At 36.6% G+C, this 17,475-nt stretch overlaps 1 protein-coding gene across 4 annotated transcripts in view; it reads left to right on the top strand.

Moving 5' to 3' along the window:
• ASXL3 (ASXL transcriptional regulator 3) overlaps window positions 1-17,475 on the top strand; it is a 128,117-nt gene that overhangs the window by 22,111 nt on the left and 88,531 nt on the right. For 2 of the 4 annotated variants that reach the window (XM_071418849.1, XM_071418863.1), the window contains exons 2-3: window positions 3,386-3,449; window positions 5,263-5,345. In XM_071418849.1, coding sequence (XP_071274950.1) covers window positions 3,386-3,449; window positions 5,263-5,345 — 147 coding nt within the window. The remainder of the gene's footprint in view (window positions 1-3,385; window positions 3,450-5,262; window positions 5,346-17,475) is intronic. The other 2 variants (XM_071418872.1, XM_071418858.1) reach the window with 1 other exon arrangement.

A 17,475-nucleotide genomic window follows, 5' to 3' on the forward strand; every position in this document is an offset into this window, starting at 1 on the left:
TTTTTTTTTTTATGTTATGTTTTGGTATTTTTTCATGTTATGGTATTTTTTTATGTATTCCTCTGTTATTGATGGGGCATCTTTCCTTCTCTTGCTTGATGTTTCTTTTCTTGCTTATCTGTAGTGTCAAGTGGATTGTAAAGACAAATTCATAGCGTGGAGCATACTGAGAGTGACATCTTAGAAAATGCACCTTTTTCTACTTAGATCTTATAATTTCCTTATTGTAATTTCAACTGCTCAAAGACAAAAGTCCTACCAGGAGAATTATTATTCCTGTTTCAAGTTCTTTTAATATATTAGTACCTGGAAGCCACTCTTTACCTTTTTTTTGATCACTATCAGCAAGAGTTCTGTGAATACCTATTTGAGAACTTGTGTTATAATAGGTCATAGTGCACCTACCCTTATAAACATCCCTCTTTTTCATGCATGTGTTCCATCCTTGCTGTTTTCACCTCTTCATCCATCTCTGTGCACTTCCTTTCTTCGCCCCCTCTGTATCCTCCCCTACTCTCCAAACCATTTACCCATCTTTCTTCACACAAAGGGCTTTGAACTTTTACCAAGCTGCTGATAATTCCCCAATGACTGAAGCTGTTAATCAAAAATGAACACAAAAGATTTTAGTGGGGCATTTCCCACAATAGAAGTCAGTCCTCCTGTTAACCTCACATAAGCAGCTGTAGAAGACAATGCTGGATTTTTTCCAGGATGCTGTTATTTCTTGTACTGTGTTTGGTACTACATCTTTCAATTCATTAATTTAGTAATGGGTGGCTAGAAAATAATTTATATTTTCTGCTTAGGAGAAAAAAAGTTTTTGGGGGGTTTTGTTTGGTGGTTTTGTTTACTTGTTTGTTTGGTTGGTTTTTTTGTTCTTTTATTCACCCTGCTGTCTTTGGGCAGTAAAGATTGTCCATTGTGTAGTTCAGCCTGACTCGTCTTTTAGCTGATGAGTAAGAGCACTGGGAATAACTGTACTGTTCCTTTTCCTCCTCCTTCCTAGTTTTTAAAAATAATGTTCTAAGGAGAATTGCTTCAGTTTCTGACTAGTGGCTCAGCCTATTACGATAAAATGATCCTGCTTTTTGTCAGCTACCTGACCTTCAGATCCCTGCCAGCAGAATCCAGACGTGGAAGAAGCTCTGGCTGGTTTCAGACTGTTTAGTCACACAATCAGCAGTGTCAAGCCCACCAGGCTGATCTGCCCGCTGCTTTTGGACCACAATGCAGTATCAAAACACACTTGGTTCTTGTTTAGAAGAATTATTTTCTGTCAGTGTGATAACTGATAGCTGCAGGCAAGGCTTCCCGCTTTCTGCAGGAATGTTTATGGGTGGCAAAAGGGCCAACTTTCTGATTTGACTTTCTTCACTTTGTGCCTCTGCTGTGTTCTCTTCAGTATCTAAAATTCAAACAATTGAGAAAATCTGATTCAGCTAGTCACAAGCATCTGTATATACAAATTAAACTAATAATTCCATCAGTTACAGTGAAGTCCTCTTCTGATTTTGTAGGCAAGCTGAGCATTCAGGATTTCTCTCTTATGCAAAACTGCAAGTCTTGACTCTGCAATAGAGTCAATAGAGTCTTCCTGCTTACAGTTCACTGGAAAGTGTTTTTCCCCGGTGTGGGAACTGATTTTTTTCAGGTAGTTGTCAACACACAGATGATGATAGATGCCATGGTGAGAAAAGGTATTTGTATTTCTTCTTGTCCCATATAAATGACATGACTTTTCCAATGAAACATGTGTTTGTGGCATCTGTGTGATTATTTAATATCTCAGAAGTTGTGAGTTGATACATGTAGGTGACACAAATACTACAATTTGTCAGGCTGCTACCGTTTGTTGGGAGGTTTGATTTCCAATGTGCTTGGTATGATCTGATCCTTCTCCTTGAGCTATTAACCAGGGTTTGAATGAACACTGAAAATGTGTTCTGTGCAGTGACTACTTCTGTTCTCTTTCTGACTGTCCTGATGGGTATCACATTATTTGTCCCAGTTATTTACCGTCTGTCCCTTTTTAAGGCTATGGTTGAATGGCAGGAATAAATAGAGCATATCTGATCCCCTGTGATAGAGGTTGCAGTCAGTGCAAGCCATTCTTCTGCAATTGTCCCTCTTTACAAAATACATTGAAACAGTCATGTTCTTCATGACAGTACTTTGGCATGCTTTAATTTCAGCATTATTAGTCACTGCCCATATATGATACGAGTGTTGGTGGATGGAGTGGGAGGAAGAAGAAAGATATTTAAAACAAATTACGGCTTCCTCCGCTGGTGTGCATTGCTATGTCTGACCAAGAAGCCTATGACTTAACTATTCCTTCTGCGTTTTAGTATGTTGTTTGCCTTAAGGCACAGTTAGTTATTCAGTTTGAATTTCTAATATTATTTTTAAAAGTCTTAGAAATGCAAAAGGAATTGCAGGCTTTTGGCAGTGTTTGTGGTGAGACACAGAGTCAAGAGATACTAGTGTAATTAACAGTTCAATGTATTCATTAGCTCACAGAATCTTAAATAATACTCTCATGCTGTTTTCCATAACTGAGGGAAAAATTATATTATATTTTATATTATAAAGGTTTTTACAAGTAATTATTTTTATTTTCTTATTGTGATAAATGATTAGGCTAAAACTGGGGGGAGGGGAGGAACAAGGATGAGGATGGATAGCATGGTAGGTAGGGAAGAAAAACCCCATCCTTACTAAGGTTCTCTGCTAATTAATTTTTGTTATGATAAAGAAAACTTAATCATGTACATAACAACAGATTTTCAACTTAAGCAGTGTTTAAATCGGAGAATTTATGCTTTTCAGTTAGGGTATGAACAGTTCTTTCAATAACAGAGTTTAAAAGGTTAGATGAACAGAACTAAATTTGTGGGGTATATGAACTGCAGCCCACACTACATGTCTAGTGTAAAGCAAATCCACACAATGGGCAATTATTTACTCCAGCACTTTCAGCCTGCCTAACAGTCTGCATTTCAATTTGTCATTATACCCTGAATGTGTTCACTTCATACTGTGGTATTTGAAATCTGCCCTGTGGGTTTCATTAAACTTTCTGTAGTGCTGTTATGCATCCTACTTGTTGGTTTCATTGTTGTTTGGTGAAGATGATCTTCCGTATCCGTATGTCTGGCCATTGTTTCCACAGCCAGTTCAGTGCAGCTTCCTCAGCACAAACTGCTCTCCCTTCTCCCATTGTCCAGGACAGGGTGACTTCTGATGTTTGCTTAGCTTTATTGTTTCTTTCCCATTATCGTCGAACTCTCATGGTAATACTTGGCACTTTTACTGACGTTATAGAGCAGGATGTGATGTCGTAGAGAAGGGGACAGGGCTACCCAAATTTTCTCAATTGCAGGGAGGAGCTGCCCAGGTGTGCTGAGGGGCCTGTACTCAGGAAGAGAAACAGGGAATCCTCCACAGTGAGTAACCCCGCTTTCAAGTGCACACAGTTTCCTTCATAGCCGTGTCCAGTACAGTGTAGTATCCTCTCCTGTCCTTTCCAGTTTGCCCTTTGGAATGTTCCCAGTTTGGTTCTCTTTTCTCTTTATTTTGGTGGATTCTCATTTTACCTTGTACTTTGTCTTTCTGAAGGTTAAAGTTTCCATTTTTGTCTCTTCACACCATTAATCTTTTCTCATCCTAGCCTTAATCTTTATATGCATTGTCATTTTTCCAATGTGTCATTGTTGTTCTGTCACTAATACATCATATCATTTCTCTTCCCTTGTGTGCAATGGCCCTTTTCCCAGCTCTGTGCAGTTTCTTCAGTCCTTGCTCATTGCTATACATTTACTCTTTCCAACCTTCTCTTCTTTCTCCTTTCAAATCACCTTTTGGTTTTCCTTTCCTAATGGGTACCTTTTGAATCTTGCCTACTGATGTACACGAGATAAGCTCAGTTCGGCTCCCTGACCTTTCTAGTGCAACTTTCATCTATACCTTTTCCGTTGTGGAACTGAAAGATAAAGGATAAAAAGCTCATCTGTAACAAAGAATTGGAGGATTTGGTAAACTGCATTTTGGCTGTGAAAGAGAACAGGCAGGAAATCAGAACTAAAATGGCAGAAAAGGACTGAGCTGGTCAAGCTGTAGTGAATAGGCAGTCTTTGGCTTTAGGTGAGCTGCTGAATTACAGCCCTGGCCAGCACCCTTTGCAGTTTGACTTGTGTGCTATGATGTGGTGGTGTCTCTAGTTCCTAGTGGGCAGGTATCCACACAGCAGTAGCTGCTTTCACAATTGCCATTATTTGGTAGTAACACTACAGAGAAGTTCAGGATTATTTGAATTAGACCAAACTGATTTCATAGTTACAGAGGGTAGAAATGCAAGTTCTGACTGAGATATATTGGCAAGATGCTCTGGGAAGCTTGATTGCTGTGGCCTGTGCCACACCTTTTACTGCTGATTGAAGGGTTTTGTTTTCCAGGGCTATCAGTCTGGCATTTTACAGGAGCAAAAGAGTGGCTGTTTGTTTAACAGCATAAAACTGATGGGAACAAAAAGGAAGTGGAAAATCAGAAAAAAAAAAAAATTCTTACAAGATGGTTCTATCTGTAAAGAGGACTGAGTTACTTTGGGCTCAATTGGAAAAGGCAAAGGAGTGGAAAACTGAGCTGAACTGGAAAAATATACTGCACTCTGTCATCTAGCATCTTGTGTGCTGTGACTGTTCTGACTACTTTATTTTTCATTGTTTTTAGAATTAAAAGGCATTTTAAAATTGAAACCCCACTGTGTCAATTCTTACAGTAGCTTCTGGTCTACAAATGGAAGGTTTTAGCCAATTTTTTTTCTGAGGTCATGGCAAAGCTAAGTGTAGAATAGTCAAATGACCTCAAAGAATTCTAAAGTAATAAAACTCTAAGAAAGTGCTAGTGGGTATTTTTTTCCCCCTTTTGGCTCTTGTGTTTTATGTATTTCCCCTCATGCCTAAAAGAAAATCTGTTGCTGTGTCATAAAATCAGTTGTGTATTCCAACTCATTTATTTGTAACCTGGTAAGAGTTTTCCCAGGCAGAGGTAACAGATGATGCACAAAAGCAGCAAGTAAATCTTTTTCTTGCTGAAGTTTCCTGGGTTGTATCTGTCCTTCCAACAGACAGAGGACTCCAGTTTCAACACTGTCATTCCCTGCCTTTTACAAATGACTGCATAAAAACTGCATGATCACATAATCTTTCAGATTCACAGGACAGCTGTGTCTTGTCACTTACATTTGTTATTTCTTTTTAGGCGTTGGAAAAGTATCCCAACTCACCAATGACTGCAAAACAAATACTGGAAGTCATTCAGAAAGAAGGGTTAAAAGAAACAAGGTCAGTGTTTATATGTTCTGAATTTCTGCTATCTCTGTAAAAATGATCTAGGAATGGTGTATAATCTTTGCAAAACTTCAAGTGCTGGCTTAATTAATTTCCAGTGTCAAAGTGGGAAATACAGTTGATGGGTTTTGATTGTCAGTTCAGGGCTTTTAAAAGGGTTAGTGTCTGTCTTAACTTTGTATGTTTCCAAAGGAGTCTGTGGGCCAGCTCCAGTCCAATGGCCTGTCTTTAGAAAGATAGTGCCATTTCCTCAGACAGCCCAGTGCTGCATCTCATTTTTGCTTAAGGACTGAAGCTCATCAGCTGGGTTTCCTCTGCCACTGTGTGCGTGGAGAAAGTGCAAGAAACTTGGTGCACTTCTCACTTGGGTTTATGGTCTGGCACTTAAATCACTGTTAGGACCTGCTGGTGTTGCCTATGGTAACAGAGATTGTGCTGATGTTTTGGGAATAGAAGGAGAGGGAGGTTTGGACAATGGGAGCCAGTCTGTGTCTGCAGAGCATGGATACAGTAATTGATACAGCACCTCAACTTGCTTGATAACACCATACTTTGGGTGTAGATTCAAGTGATAATAATTACCCTTTTAGAGGATAGATCTGTTATCCAGAGAGTGTGGAAATAATCAGTTATCTTCCATTGCAGCTTTTTCTTCTCAAAGGTGACTGTCTACTTGCTAAGTTGTCTAGTAACCTTCAAGAGGAAACTTGGGCAGAAAGTGAAAATAAGGAAAAACTGGTTGGCTGGTGGGGGGGTCCTACAAGAAGCAATTGCCTCTTCTTCAAATATTATAGTAAAAGTTTCTGGTTCAATAGTTTAATACTTGTTGCTGTCTCAAAGCACAGGGAGATATGTGCTTCTATTTTAATTATGCTCTTCCAGTGTGGAACCTAAGGTTCAGAACAAGAAAACTTCAAAGTCCATGTAAAGGTGAACCAGAAGTAACCATGGGATATATTTTTACTGAATTCACTGTTGTTCCTAGGAAACAGAACAGAGCACAATCTGTGTGACTGTTTGCACAGCATAACCATGCACTTCATTATTGGCAGCCTCATAACAGGCTCATAATAGCTATATTTTGATAAAATTGCAAAAGAGATGGTATGGAAAGTGAAATTGAATTTGCTACCTTTTACAGATTTAAAGTGCTTTAGTTCCTGTTGAGAAATTGCTTCGAGTATATTTGGCAATGATTCCAGGGAAGAAAGGGGGTGAAAACTTTTGAAAATGAATGTCCAAACATGTGTTATACTGCAATGATTTGCATACAACAACAACAAAAATGCCAGAAAACACAGTTTTGAAAATCTGTTCTATTAAGATACTGTTTGTCACAGCAGTGAATCAATTGCTTTCTTCTTATGTCTTGTGATATGAAGCAATTGCATGGGAGAGGCTCTAACGCCTGCTAATATCATTTCTTTGTAATTAAAAAAATTCTTGTTTTCATGATCAGTGCATGAATAAAATTTTGAGTGGAAAACCTATGGCAAGGAATGAAAGCAATGTTTTATATTTTAAACATAGAAAAAGTCAAAGCCCTTTGTAATTGCTGCAGAATGAGTAGTAAGAGAAAGATTCCTTTAAAGAAGTTCCAAACTAGATAATCTTTTATTTCTTCAGTTGCTGAGAAACCAAAAATTGCAGAAAAATAGGAAAGAAATTCAGATTAGTTCTGATTTTTATTCATGGTACGTGCAGGTCTATGTGACAGCACAGTAGATTGCAGGATGCCGTATGTGGTCATGAGTTCTGGAAAATTCAGAAGGATAGAATTCAATGTTCTTTATACTTGAAACATTTTCATCCTAAAGTCCTTAACCTAAATATTCTAAATTCTGCAATTGTAAAATGAGAAAATGTTGATTCTGTATTGATTGCTAAGCATTCTAATTTTCATTTAACTTCCGATTTAATGTAAAAATTGCATTTCTGATGCATTTTAATATTGATTAGGGACAAACTTTCAGAGTTACCTGAGTATCTAACGCATTATAGGAGCCAATAAGGAGTTTGACTTCATACACAGATTTGTTGATTAGGCCTCAGCATGTCACTAATGTTTGGTTTTCACAGTATTTGAATTTAGTCTCCGGTTCGTTTCGTCCCACTCTGCAATTTCTTTCAGTACGTTCCTGCCAGTTGGTGCCTTTGCTGCTACTAAAGATGGTCTTTGCTGGTCTCTCTGCTGCAGCCAGCTAAGATGAGCAAGGGATGTAAATTTATGATGTGCAGTCACCTGGCCATAAGCAGCAGAATGGCACTAGCATATTTTATTCTGTATCGATTTGTGTATTCTTCCAAGTCTGAACTTGAGCCAGGAATATGTTACTACTCTAATACACTTTACTTATTCCTTTATACTGATTATCATTGTCAGTAGAATCTTGGCAATTACTACATTAAGTTCTTAAGAAACTCTCCTCTCTACTCTTCCATTTATAGATGACTGAGGTTAATTGTCTTAGTCATTTTTCATATATATTGTAACATTAATTAATCTAAAGTTTTTTGCTGTGATAGTAAATCTGAAAGACTAATGTATGATTTCCAGCCATCTCATTGTCATTATGTGTAATCTTTAAAAAAACACTGTCAGACTATTCAGGCTCTTTTTCTTTTTTTGCCAGAAAGGCATCAAGTTGCACATTTATTTTTGTATTACTCATATAATTAAATACAAAAGGATTAAATTACAAATTAAAAAGCAGATATATGTTAGAAAATAAACCAGAAAACTCTACTGATATATATCCGTGAGAGGTTATTCACCTACCTCATTCTTTACATCTTGGGGAAGAAACAACTCATTTTTGTTTCTTAAGTATCTTTCCTGTTATGCTTGTTGGTTATAAAATGGTCAGTAGGCAGGCAGTTCTTCTGCTGCCTAGAAGAAGTAAAAACTTTTAAGGCAAACCTTTCAGGGATGTAGAAAATGTATTACTTTCTTCTGTGGGAGGGAGAGTTACTTACTTAACTTTCATGCCTGTGCTGATGGTGAACAATGTCAGGCCAACAGACCTGGACACTGAAATCTGGATACTCTTTACTAGGAAAACTGACAGCAGCACACTTAAGAGCGCAATGCTCTGGATTTTCTGTCCTGAAAGCATTTCCCTATCCTGCTGTAAATTTCTAGGCTCACCACCTGCTGTCTATATACCCTAGCACGAGCTTTTGCTGATTTTGCTTGTGTGACACGGACTACTAGTCAGAGTATGATCCACTCTCTCGCCTCAGTGCTCCTTTTCCCCTTGCTGCTGCCTCACTAGTTGTTCTCCATCTTACATTTCTTTTGTTACTTGTTCTTGTTAAGCTCTAAAATTTCCCCTACTGAATTGTATTTAGGTTTTCTGCAGACTATTTCTCAAATTCAGTAAAATTGCTTGAACAATGAACTCCTGTCATCCAGCATGCATGCAGCTTTTCCAAGCTTTAAGTGGCATCTGTTTATTAGAACTTGTTTTCCTTGGAAGCATTATATTTCTTTTTTTGCTTATAGAAGTCCATGGGAAGCCAAAAACTTACTAAGTTGAGCTACATGGTACCTACTGCTGCTTCTCTAGCCATAGGATCTGCTGCTATGTCACAAAGAATATTTTGATACATTTGAAGTAACTTTTTCTTGAGGCCTATGTATTAGTCAATTTCTTATTTGCTAAATACTTCCAAATAATTTTTATTCCAGATTTTGTGGGAATTGAAATTCAGTTTTTGTATCTCTACTCCTTTGGACCTGTCTTTTTAATTTTTTTAAAGCTAATCACTTAGTGTTTCCCATTCTTTTGGAATCACTGATATCCTCTACAAATTCTCAAAAATTATTGTTGATAATTCTGAGGCTGATCAATTCAGCTTTAATTATCTATGGTGAATTTCAGCACATTTAACTGATGTGAGAATACCTAATTTATTTAATTGTCATCTAATCAATTTTCCCATGTTTGTTCCTGGTGTTGGTTTTAGCAGCTGTCTAATCATATACACATTTCTGATTAGGCATTAGAACTCCTGTGCTTTGAGGGTAAGTGCTCAGTGCCAACTCCTTCTTGAAAGAGCAAGTCAGTTTCCTTTCTGCGGGTGTACTTACAGAAATTTCTTTGTGCATGTTGTGTGGGTGAGTTTGCTGAAGTTTAATTTCCTGAAGCCCTTTTTCTTCTTTTTGTGTTCTCCCTTGTTTTCCTGAAAATGAAGAATCATCCTTTCATGAATGCTCAGTGTTTTAGCTGCTTTTTCCCCATGGATTCAAGTCAACCTAGTACAGTCCCAGAAACTTGCCAGATGCTTTTCTGACCCTGACTCTCTTTCCTCTTGTTTTGTCCTTTTTTGTCATTACCTGGAAATTGCCTGCAGAGCTACCAGAAGTAAGCTATCTGCTTGTTGCATTTTGTTTGGAGCACTGCACCTTTGTGAGGAGTAGGACTACTTGAAGGCCACTTAAAATTATCAGGGAGATAAAAATAAGGCAGAAGCTGGTATGACTTAGTTGTTTGGATTAAGGAAGAGAAGATTGAATATAGGCATAGTAAATCTTCAGCTACACAAAAGAAAGGAAAAGAGTTATCCTGAATGCTATGGACAAAACTAGAAATAAGGCCTTTAAATTGGAGTAAGAGGAGATGCCAATTAGAAAGTACAAAGTTTTTGGTTTTTTGGGTTTTTTTTTAACAGGAATTATTAATTCCTGTCATGAACCATGGAAGAGATGTGAAAGATTGGTAGGTCTCACCACAACCCAGTGTAGCAATGTGTCTGTCAGGAGTTACATAGATTTGCTTGATCCTGCCTTGAACTAGGGAAATTAACTAGTATATCCCTTGATCCATGTTTTTCTATTAATTTTTCTAGAACAGTTTTCAGTACTTGGGCCATACCCATTGTTTTAGTCCTAGGGGAGAATATCCAGCCAAACTCTGATAAATTTTTGATGCTAATAACCCTAGATTATGTCTTGGCTTTCTGTAGTTCCCTTTCTCCTGTGCAGGGTGAGGCTGGGGAATTGACTTGTCTGGATAAGATTAAAGCCAAAGATTCTCAGTAAAGTTAAAAGCCAATAAACTTTCAAAATGGGACAAGCTGCTTAATTTCTTGGAGTACAACTTTAGCCCACAGCTATGCTAGCTATTTGCTTTCCTCCTCCATTAGACTCAGGACTGTGAATGCTGGAATGGGATAATTTCATAGTGTTTTTGCTATTCAGCTGGAGTAATTGACTTCTGTATGGTCAACAAACTTGACCATGACATTATTCTATTCAGGTAATTCATAGAAGAGTTTTCCTGAAAGTTTCTTTGTCTCACTCTGTTTTCCATTTTCCAGTAGGAATCTCAAACTTCATTCTCTTGATTTTTCTTTGGTGATCCTTATTTCAACTATGGGAATCAGAGCATCAGTCATATCTCCTCTTCTTCCTCTCTTTTTTCCTCTGCATATTTTGCCTTTGCTTTGCAAGACTAAGCTATCTATTGATTTATTGTTGTGACAGTAGTCTTTCAGAAGACTAAGAGGAGATGCTTGCCACTGGCACTGGCAATAGTGCTGTTTCTTGTGCACTCCACAGTGTTGATAATATTTATCATGAGTGATATCATAACATATTAAGTCTTCTGAGCCTAGGAAAGCAGCACAAAGTATGACCCTAATAAATCTCAAAGACACTCTTACTAGATTTACAGTCTTTGTGCAAAAATATAAAACTAGTGGGTTATCTAGAATTAAACTCACTTTGAACTGCAGAATGGAGTCATCAATGGAATAAAACACACGATCCGTGCAGGGTTTGTCTTTAGCTTTGAAGTTAGAGGGGACTCCTGAAAATATTACTGTCACTTGTGAATCCTTTGATCTTTTTGACAGTGTCTCTTTAAGCCTTTGCATTCTTCATCCTTAGAGCTATTGACTTAAAAAGAAATCCCTTCTGAATGCTACTGTTTCTGTAAATAGGGTAAATGAGCTGGCAACTGTCTTCTATTGTTTATCGTTTTCAGGTTCCTTGTTTTATTGTGTGCATATAGACAGAGAATTTTTTACTTTCTTTCTCTGTAAAGTCATTCCAAAATGTCATTGTAATTCATAATTATTAAGTCACAGTTTTTATTTTTCACTTGAAAAAAACCAAATGCCCTGCAATTACCAAAAACACTTAAAAATTTAATTGAAAGAACCACAGTTTTTGTCTTAAGGCTGTGTTTGCTAGCAGAAGAGCATGGACAGTTAGGAGGCTTTTGTGGTTGCATATGTCTGATAGAATTTATTTGGGAGCCTCTTCAGCTAAGGGAGTGTATTGTTTTGTCTGAAGGTAGTTATTCCCTGCAATGGACTGAAAGGAAGCCATGATGGAAAGAGAAGGCAAAAGCTATTCAAATTCTTTTGCCTGGCATTATTAGGTTGATTTTCATGCATCTAGAGATGTGGCTTTTGGCTGTAAAGCAGTGAAAGAAACAAACTTTCAGTACAACCTGTCTTTCTGCATAAATTCACTTCAGACATGTCTTTGAAATGCTGTTCTTTCCAGTGTAACAACAGACCACCTAATTTGGTAGGCAATTCTGATAGCAGCAATTTGCCAGCTGAAAATCTCAGGCTTGCTCCTTCTTGCCTAGACAATTCCCAGCATTGTTGTGTGGTGCAGTTTAGCCTGGTAAAAACCAGTGGGTTTTCTATATTGCATTCCAGCACTGGAACTGTAACTTGCATAATCACACCTCTGTCACCTCTGTAATAATTATTTCAGCTTTTGGCAGTGATGTAGCCCTAGAACAGCTAAAGTATTAACTCAAGCCTAAGATCAGGGTTGTGAATTCTTGATTGCATTCTGCTGCATTGTGATTACCCCACTGCTCAAAGCTTGCCTATATCTGGACAGCAGTATTCCCACCTTTGATTTGGAAAACTAGTTTTGAGCGAGATGTAGACCAGATGTAAAATCATAAAACCTCAAATGTTTGCACTTAGTGAATTGCAAAGAGGAAGAATTTTTTAGTGATGCTGAATCTTCCTTTGTATATACCTATATAAGATATATTTAAATACAAGACATTTAACTACCTGGAATGTGTTGGGGTTTTTTTTTGCCTGAGCCACCATTATCCTAATTTTTTTCTCCATATTTTAATATTTTAGAAATTATCCAGAGTGTTTTGTTTGTTTTAATACTGCTCTTCTTTCCTTCACAGGACACCAGAGTCTCTGTCTAGGGACTTTATTAAACAGTCCAGTAAAATCAGTCTGCATGTCAGTCGTTCTTATAAAACTATCTTTATAATTAAGGTGTGAATTTAATTTTGAGTTTCAGATGATAAATGGCATAGCTTAAACTGTAAGCACCTTTTGAGTATGACACAGAATACATTGGAGGATACTGTTCTTACTGATAAGAGTATTAATTGAGCATATGTAAAAAGAGAGTAGAGACAGAACCAAAGTAGTATTTATCAAAGCTAAATATAGAGCTAAGAATATAACCTGGTCCTTGTCTTTTCCACTCCCAATGTCCCATCCATTAAATTGGTGCTGCCTGTGCAGTATCTACTATTTCCCATCTCTATGCAGTCCCGTGTCCCACGAGGTTCTGCAAGATGAATCTTCCTCCTTTTTTATTCGGGGTCATCCACCCCATGGTCTCCAGTTACCCTGATCTGCTGTCATCCTTTTTCCCTTCCTTTACAGAATCAAATTCCACTCAGGCACATTTCCAATGTGCCTGAAATTTTCTTGAGTGTTACATTGTAAACATCCCAGTATTTATTTCATGTTTGGACTTGAGGCCAGTCAAGTGTTCTGCCGTAGTTTGGCTCCAGGACAAATTATGAGAAAATAAAGCAATTCCATTTTTTCACCTTGTCTGGGACCTTCAACTGATGGTTTAGAAAAGTTCATATGGTTTCCTCTTTTGTACTTAGCCTTTGATTTGTCATCATGTTGAAGTTCATTCCTGCACTCTTGGGTCAACTGACATTTAAGAACAGTCAATTCTCTTTCCTTTAAGATTAGTGTGTTGCTGTTACTTTTCCATATGCATTTTTGCCCATTTAGTGTTCAGGACTTCAGTTTTCCATTTGGTACAATATTTCTCTGTATTTGGATGCTAAAACATATGATAACCAGCTTTTCTTCTATCATATAAATTATAGGAAATAGTCCTTCTTGATTTTTTATTTTAATATTTTTTGAAGGTCTGCCATAAACCTTCTTGCTTTCCATCTACTAACAGTTCTGCAAAACGTATCTGCAAAGATTGGGAAAACAGAAATCCAGTCTGTGTGGCACACTTGTCTCCTAGGTGCTATTAAACTATTTTACTTGTGCTATTTTGGTTTCTGCTCCTTCCACACAAGCCTAATCTGTGTATAAAGCACTGTATGAAGCTTTTGTTTTATTTGGTTGATGCTTTCCTGGTAAGGGAGAGTGACCTGTATGATTGTTAAATATTCAAGGTATAATAATTCAGAGGATATGTGAAAAATTTGAAAGTTTATTTTTTTACCTGTAATGGGAAAAATTATGAGAGTTAGATTTTGTGAGGTGATAAACATTTCAAGTTCTAAAGATCTATACTGCAAAAATTTTTTATGTTTAAGTGCACCCAAGTCCTTCCTCCATATCACACCCTAACATTCTGAAATTAAGACTTCCGTTAATTTAATGTTAAAGATACTCCTTTTTTTAAAAGAAGTGGAAATCCAGCAACTTAAATGTAAGAAATAATGTATAGCTCTGCACATCTTAAAATATTTAGTAGTTTTGTGCAGTCATGACATCATTTCCTGTTAAAGGTTGTTTTATTTTGAAGTATGAGGTGGACATTAGCTGTGACTAGATAATGTAAATTTGTCAGCTATTCCAGTGTTGCTTTTCATAGTCTAGTGATTTCTTTATCAATATATTTTTATGTTTAATGTAAGAATTTAAGTTGTTTTGGCCTTTATCTATGTTGTGTCTCTCAGTGTAGACTTCTATGAAAAGAGACTGAAAAGCAACAATGTAGTTAAGGCTGATGAAAAGAGAAATCTTCTACCAAAAGAGTATATTGTGTCAGTCTTCCCATATTTTTCCTAGACAGTGTAACTACATTATATGCTGCAGATCTTTTTTTCTATAATGTTTCAGTATTTTGAAGAGTAATTCTACATTTAAAATAGTATCTCTTTTTCAAAAATAAAGACATCCAAGAAACCTAAATGTGTTCAAAACAATCAGATACTCTCTGAAGTCACATCAGCAAAGTTTCACCATATCTTCAATCCATCCTCCCAGCAGTGGAAGTTTTAGGGTTGGTTTAATTTTTTGGGATGGGGGTTTGTTTTGGTTTGGTAGTTATTTTGTTTTGTGTGTATGTAGTACGTTTCCAATAGTGTAGTGCATTAAGCCTCAATTTTTTAAAAAAATTACTGAAGAGATGCAGTTTTCCAGTCTACAGACTGTTTTCTTTCCTTTTTTCCAAAGTCTGGCTGCAGTTGTGTGACTGTGTGAAAGGTGAGTAGATTAAATGAGTTCTCTGATTCTACTGCCTTAATCAGATTGTTTTGCCAGCATCATTTTAAGAGAAGCAAGGACATAGAAGAGCTTTCCCATAATAGTTGTCCAGACACAAAATTTTGAAAAATATTCTAGGAGACTGAAATTTGACAGAATGTGTTTTTCCTTCCATCATTGTTCTGAAATGAAGGTCTGCCACATACTAACACTAAAGTACAGAGGTAATAAACCAGGGGTTTTGAAATAAAAATCAGAAGGAAGAGAGCTTAATATCAATGCAGTTGATGTAACTAGTAGATATAACTGATGCTGGCTAGGGGCAAAATGTAAGAATCTTGCTGAGTAGCCGGTAACCTTGCTCAGCTCTCTTGTGCTTAGAAAAGGCAAGACTAATCTACTGGATTTACTTCAGGTAGTATTTGGACAAATGCAATTCAACACATAAGCCTGTCAGGACCAGCCATATATATAAAAATTTCAAACACAGACAGATACAGACACTTTAGCTAGAAGGAGTCATCGTTTGAATGTACACTGGTGAAATATGCTTAGGAGAAGAGTTTAATCTATTGAAGGCTTAAAACCTGCAGTGAAAATTGAAGTCTGGCTGAGAACTTGAAGACATGCCTGCATTTAATGGATTTATGAGCTTTTGTTGCACCATACAAGTAACCTAAGAAGCTGCTTTTCCTTGCAGGTGTAAAATGAATTACTCTAGGTTTCAACTTGCTAGTTGCTGATTGAGATTTACTTGTTGGGCTTGAATTTTTTTGGCATTTGTTTTGTTCTCTGTATTTCCCTTTTGCATTGAAAAGTTAGTATTTAAGCCTTTTATTTATTACTGCTTTGAATTTCATTTATCCCACAGCTGACTTTTGTCTTTATTTCTAAGCATTCTGTCTTAAGGGACATGCACAACATCCCACAAAATAGTATAATCTTCTTTATGCTATTTCTAGTATTCCATAGCAACTGAGGGAAAAAAAAAAAAAGGAGACTAAACTGAACGCTACAACACAGGCAATTCATTACAGATTTTCCGCTTAGTATTCAGTAAATTGTCAAGTCCTTATTTTCATCATTAGCATATTTTTCACAGAGCAGAAGCATAGCCATTTCTGGCAGACTGAATTAAATCTGTTTTACTTGAATGTGAAAGAAGAAAACATTGTCAGGCTTTCTATGAAAGCATCATTTTCTAGTAATAATTCATTTCTCTGGAATAGTTTGCTGTGGATGTCTTTATGTTTCTATAAAGATATGGATGTGTATGTTTCAGTCTACCTGTAATTAAACCATTTCTAAGCTGTAGGGGAAAAACCACAGAAAAATATGTGAGAGGTTTTTTTGTTTGGTTGGTTGTTTTTTGGTGTTTTTTTTTTTCCTGTTCATATTGCATGAGCTGAGAAATTTACTAGTTCTTTTTTAGAGATTGATGGCTATGCACTGGCACATTTAATTTAATTTTTTTTAGTACATTTTTATAGAATCAAGTCCCTCAAAAAGCCTCAGAATTTTACTGTCTGAGGACAATGAAAAAGATCAGGTATAACTTTCCAGAAAATGTTTTACATACATGAATTTCCTTTCTTTGTAAGACTAGCTGATAGTAATTCCATTTTATTCGAGTCTTACAGGTAGTCTTAATTACTGTAAAATTAAATTACATGCATCCTTGTAATTTCAAAACAGAATTTAAGAAGTGCCTGAACATATTTTGCTTTCTTATGTACTGTCATGTGAAGTAAAAATGTTTTATTCAAGGTATGACTATTCTTTCAGCAGTTTAGAAAGCTGTCTTCTTTTTCTAATCCAAATAAACTTTGGATTGGCCACTGAGTCTGTTTTATGATAGCTGTATGCTAGTACCAGTCATTGTGTGGCTGACAGATATTTACAATATTAAAAGAGAACTGGGGACCAAAATGTACACCTCAAAGGAAAGTACAAATAAAAAACCTAAAAATCTGCATGTATGAAATTGTGTTTATGGGCTTGAGCATGTAAATAACACCTACAGACACAAATTTACCACTGTACATGTACACATGCCCTTGTATGCATATAAATTGGAAATCATAAAATTATAATCAAATACATCCTTTGCTCAGTTATTCCAAGAGCTGAGTATGGGAAAGAGCTCGAATGGACCTCAAGAACTGTTTTGCTGTTTGCCCTCAATAACTAAAAGAGGATAAATTGATTTCTCCCACATTCCCTTTGGTTCTTATTGTATTTGTAATATGAGGAAAGGAAAATGTGTTCTAGTAGCTCTTTTCAGTAAGTACTACCTCCCAGCAAGAAAGAAACAAGTGCACATAGCTGAGTCACCCTATTTAGGATCTTGCAGCATCCATAGCTACTGCTGCATTGTTAATGTTTCAGTGGGCTTGCTTAAGACACAGTTATTTGCTATCAGAATCCATGGAGATACACCATTCAGAGATTCACTGGCATGCTTTTATATTTAATTAGCAAATAAAATAAAACAAGTGTAGGATCCAGACAACTATTCTCTCTTGTAAATGGCCCCTAATACTTGCTATTCCTTCCTTTCTTTTTTTATGTTACCAATACACCTGGAGTTTTTGTTTTCTAGACTGCTAAATACTTTAGGGGTAAGCATTTTCAAACATGAAATCAT

Source organism: Agelaius tricolor, unplaced genomic scaffold (assembly GCF_023055355.1).
Source record: "Agelaius tricolor isolate 1412-34295 unplaced genomic scaffold, bAgeTri1.0.p SCAF_2, whole genome shotgun sequence".
In the NCBI taxonomy this organism is placed as follows: domain Eukaryota; kingdom Metazoa; phylum Chordata; class Aves; order Passeriformes; family Icteridae; genus Agelaius; species Agelaius tricolor.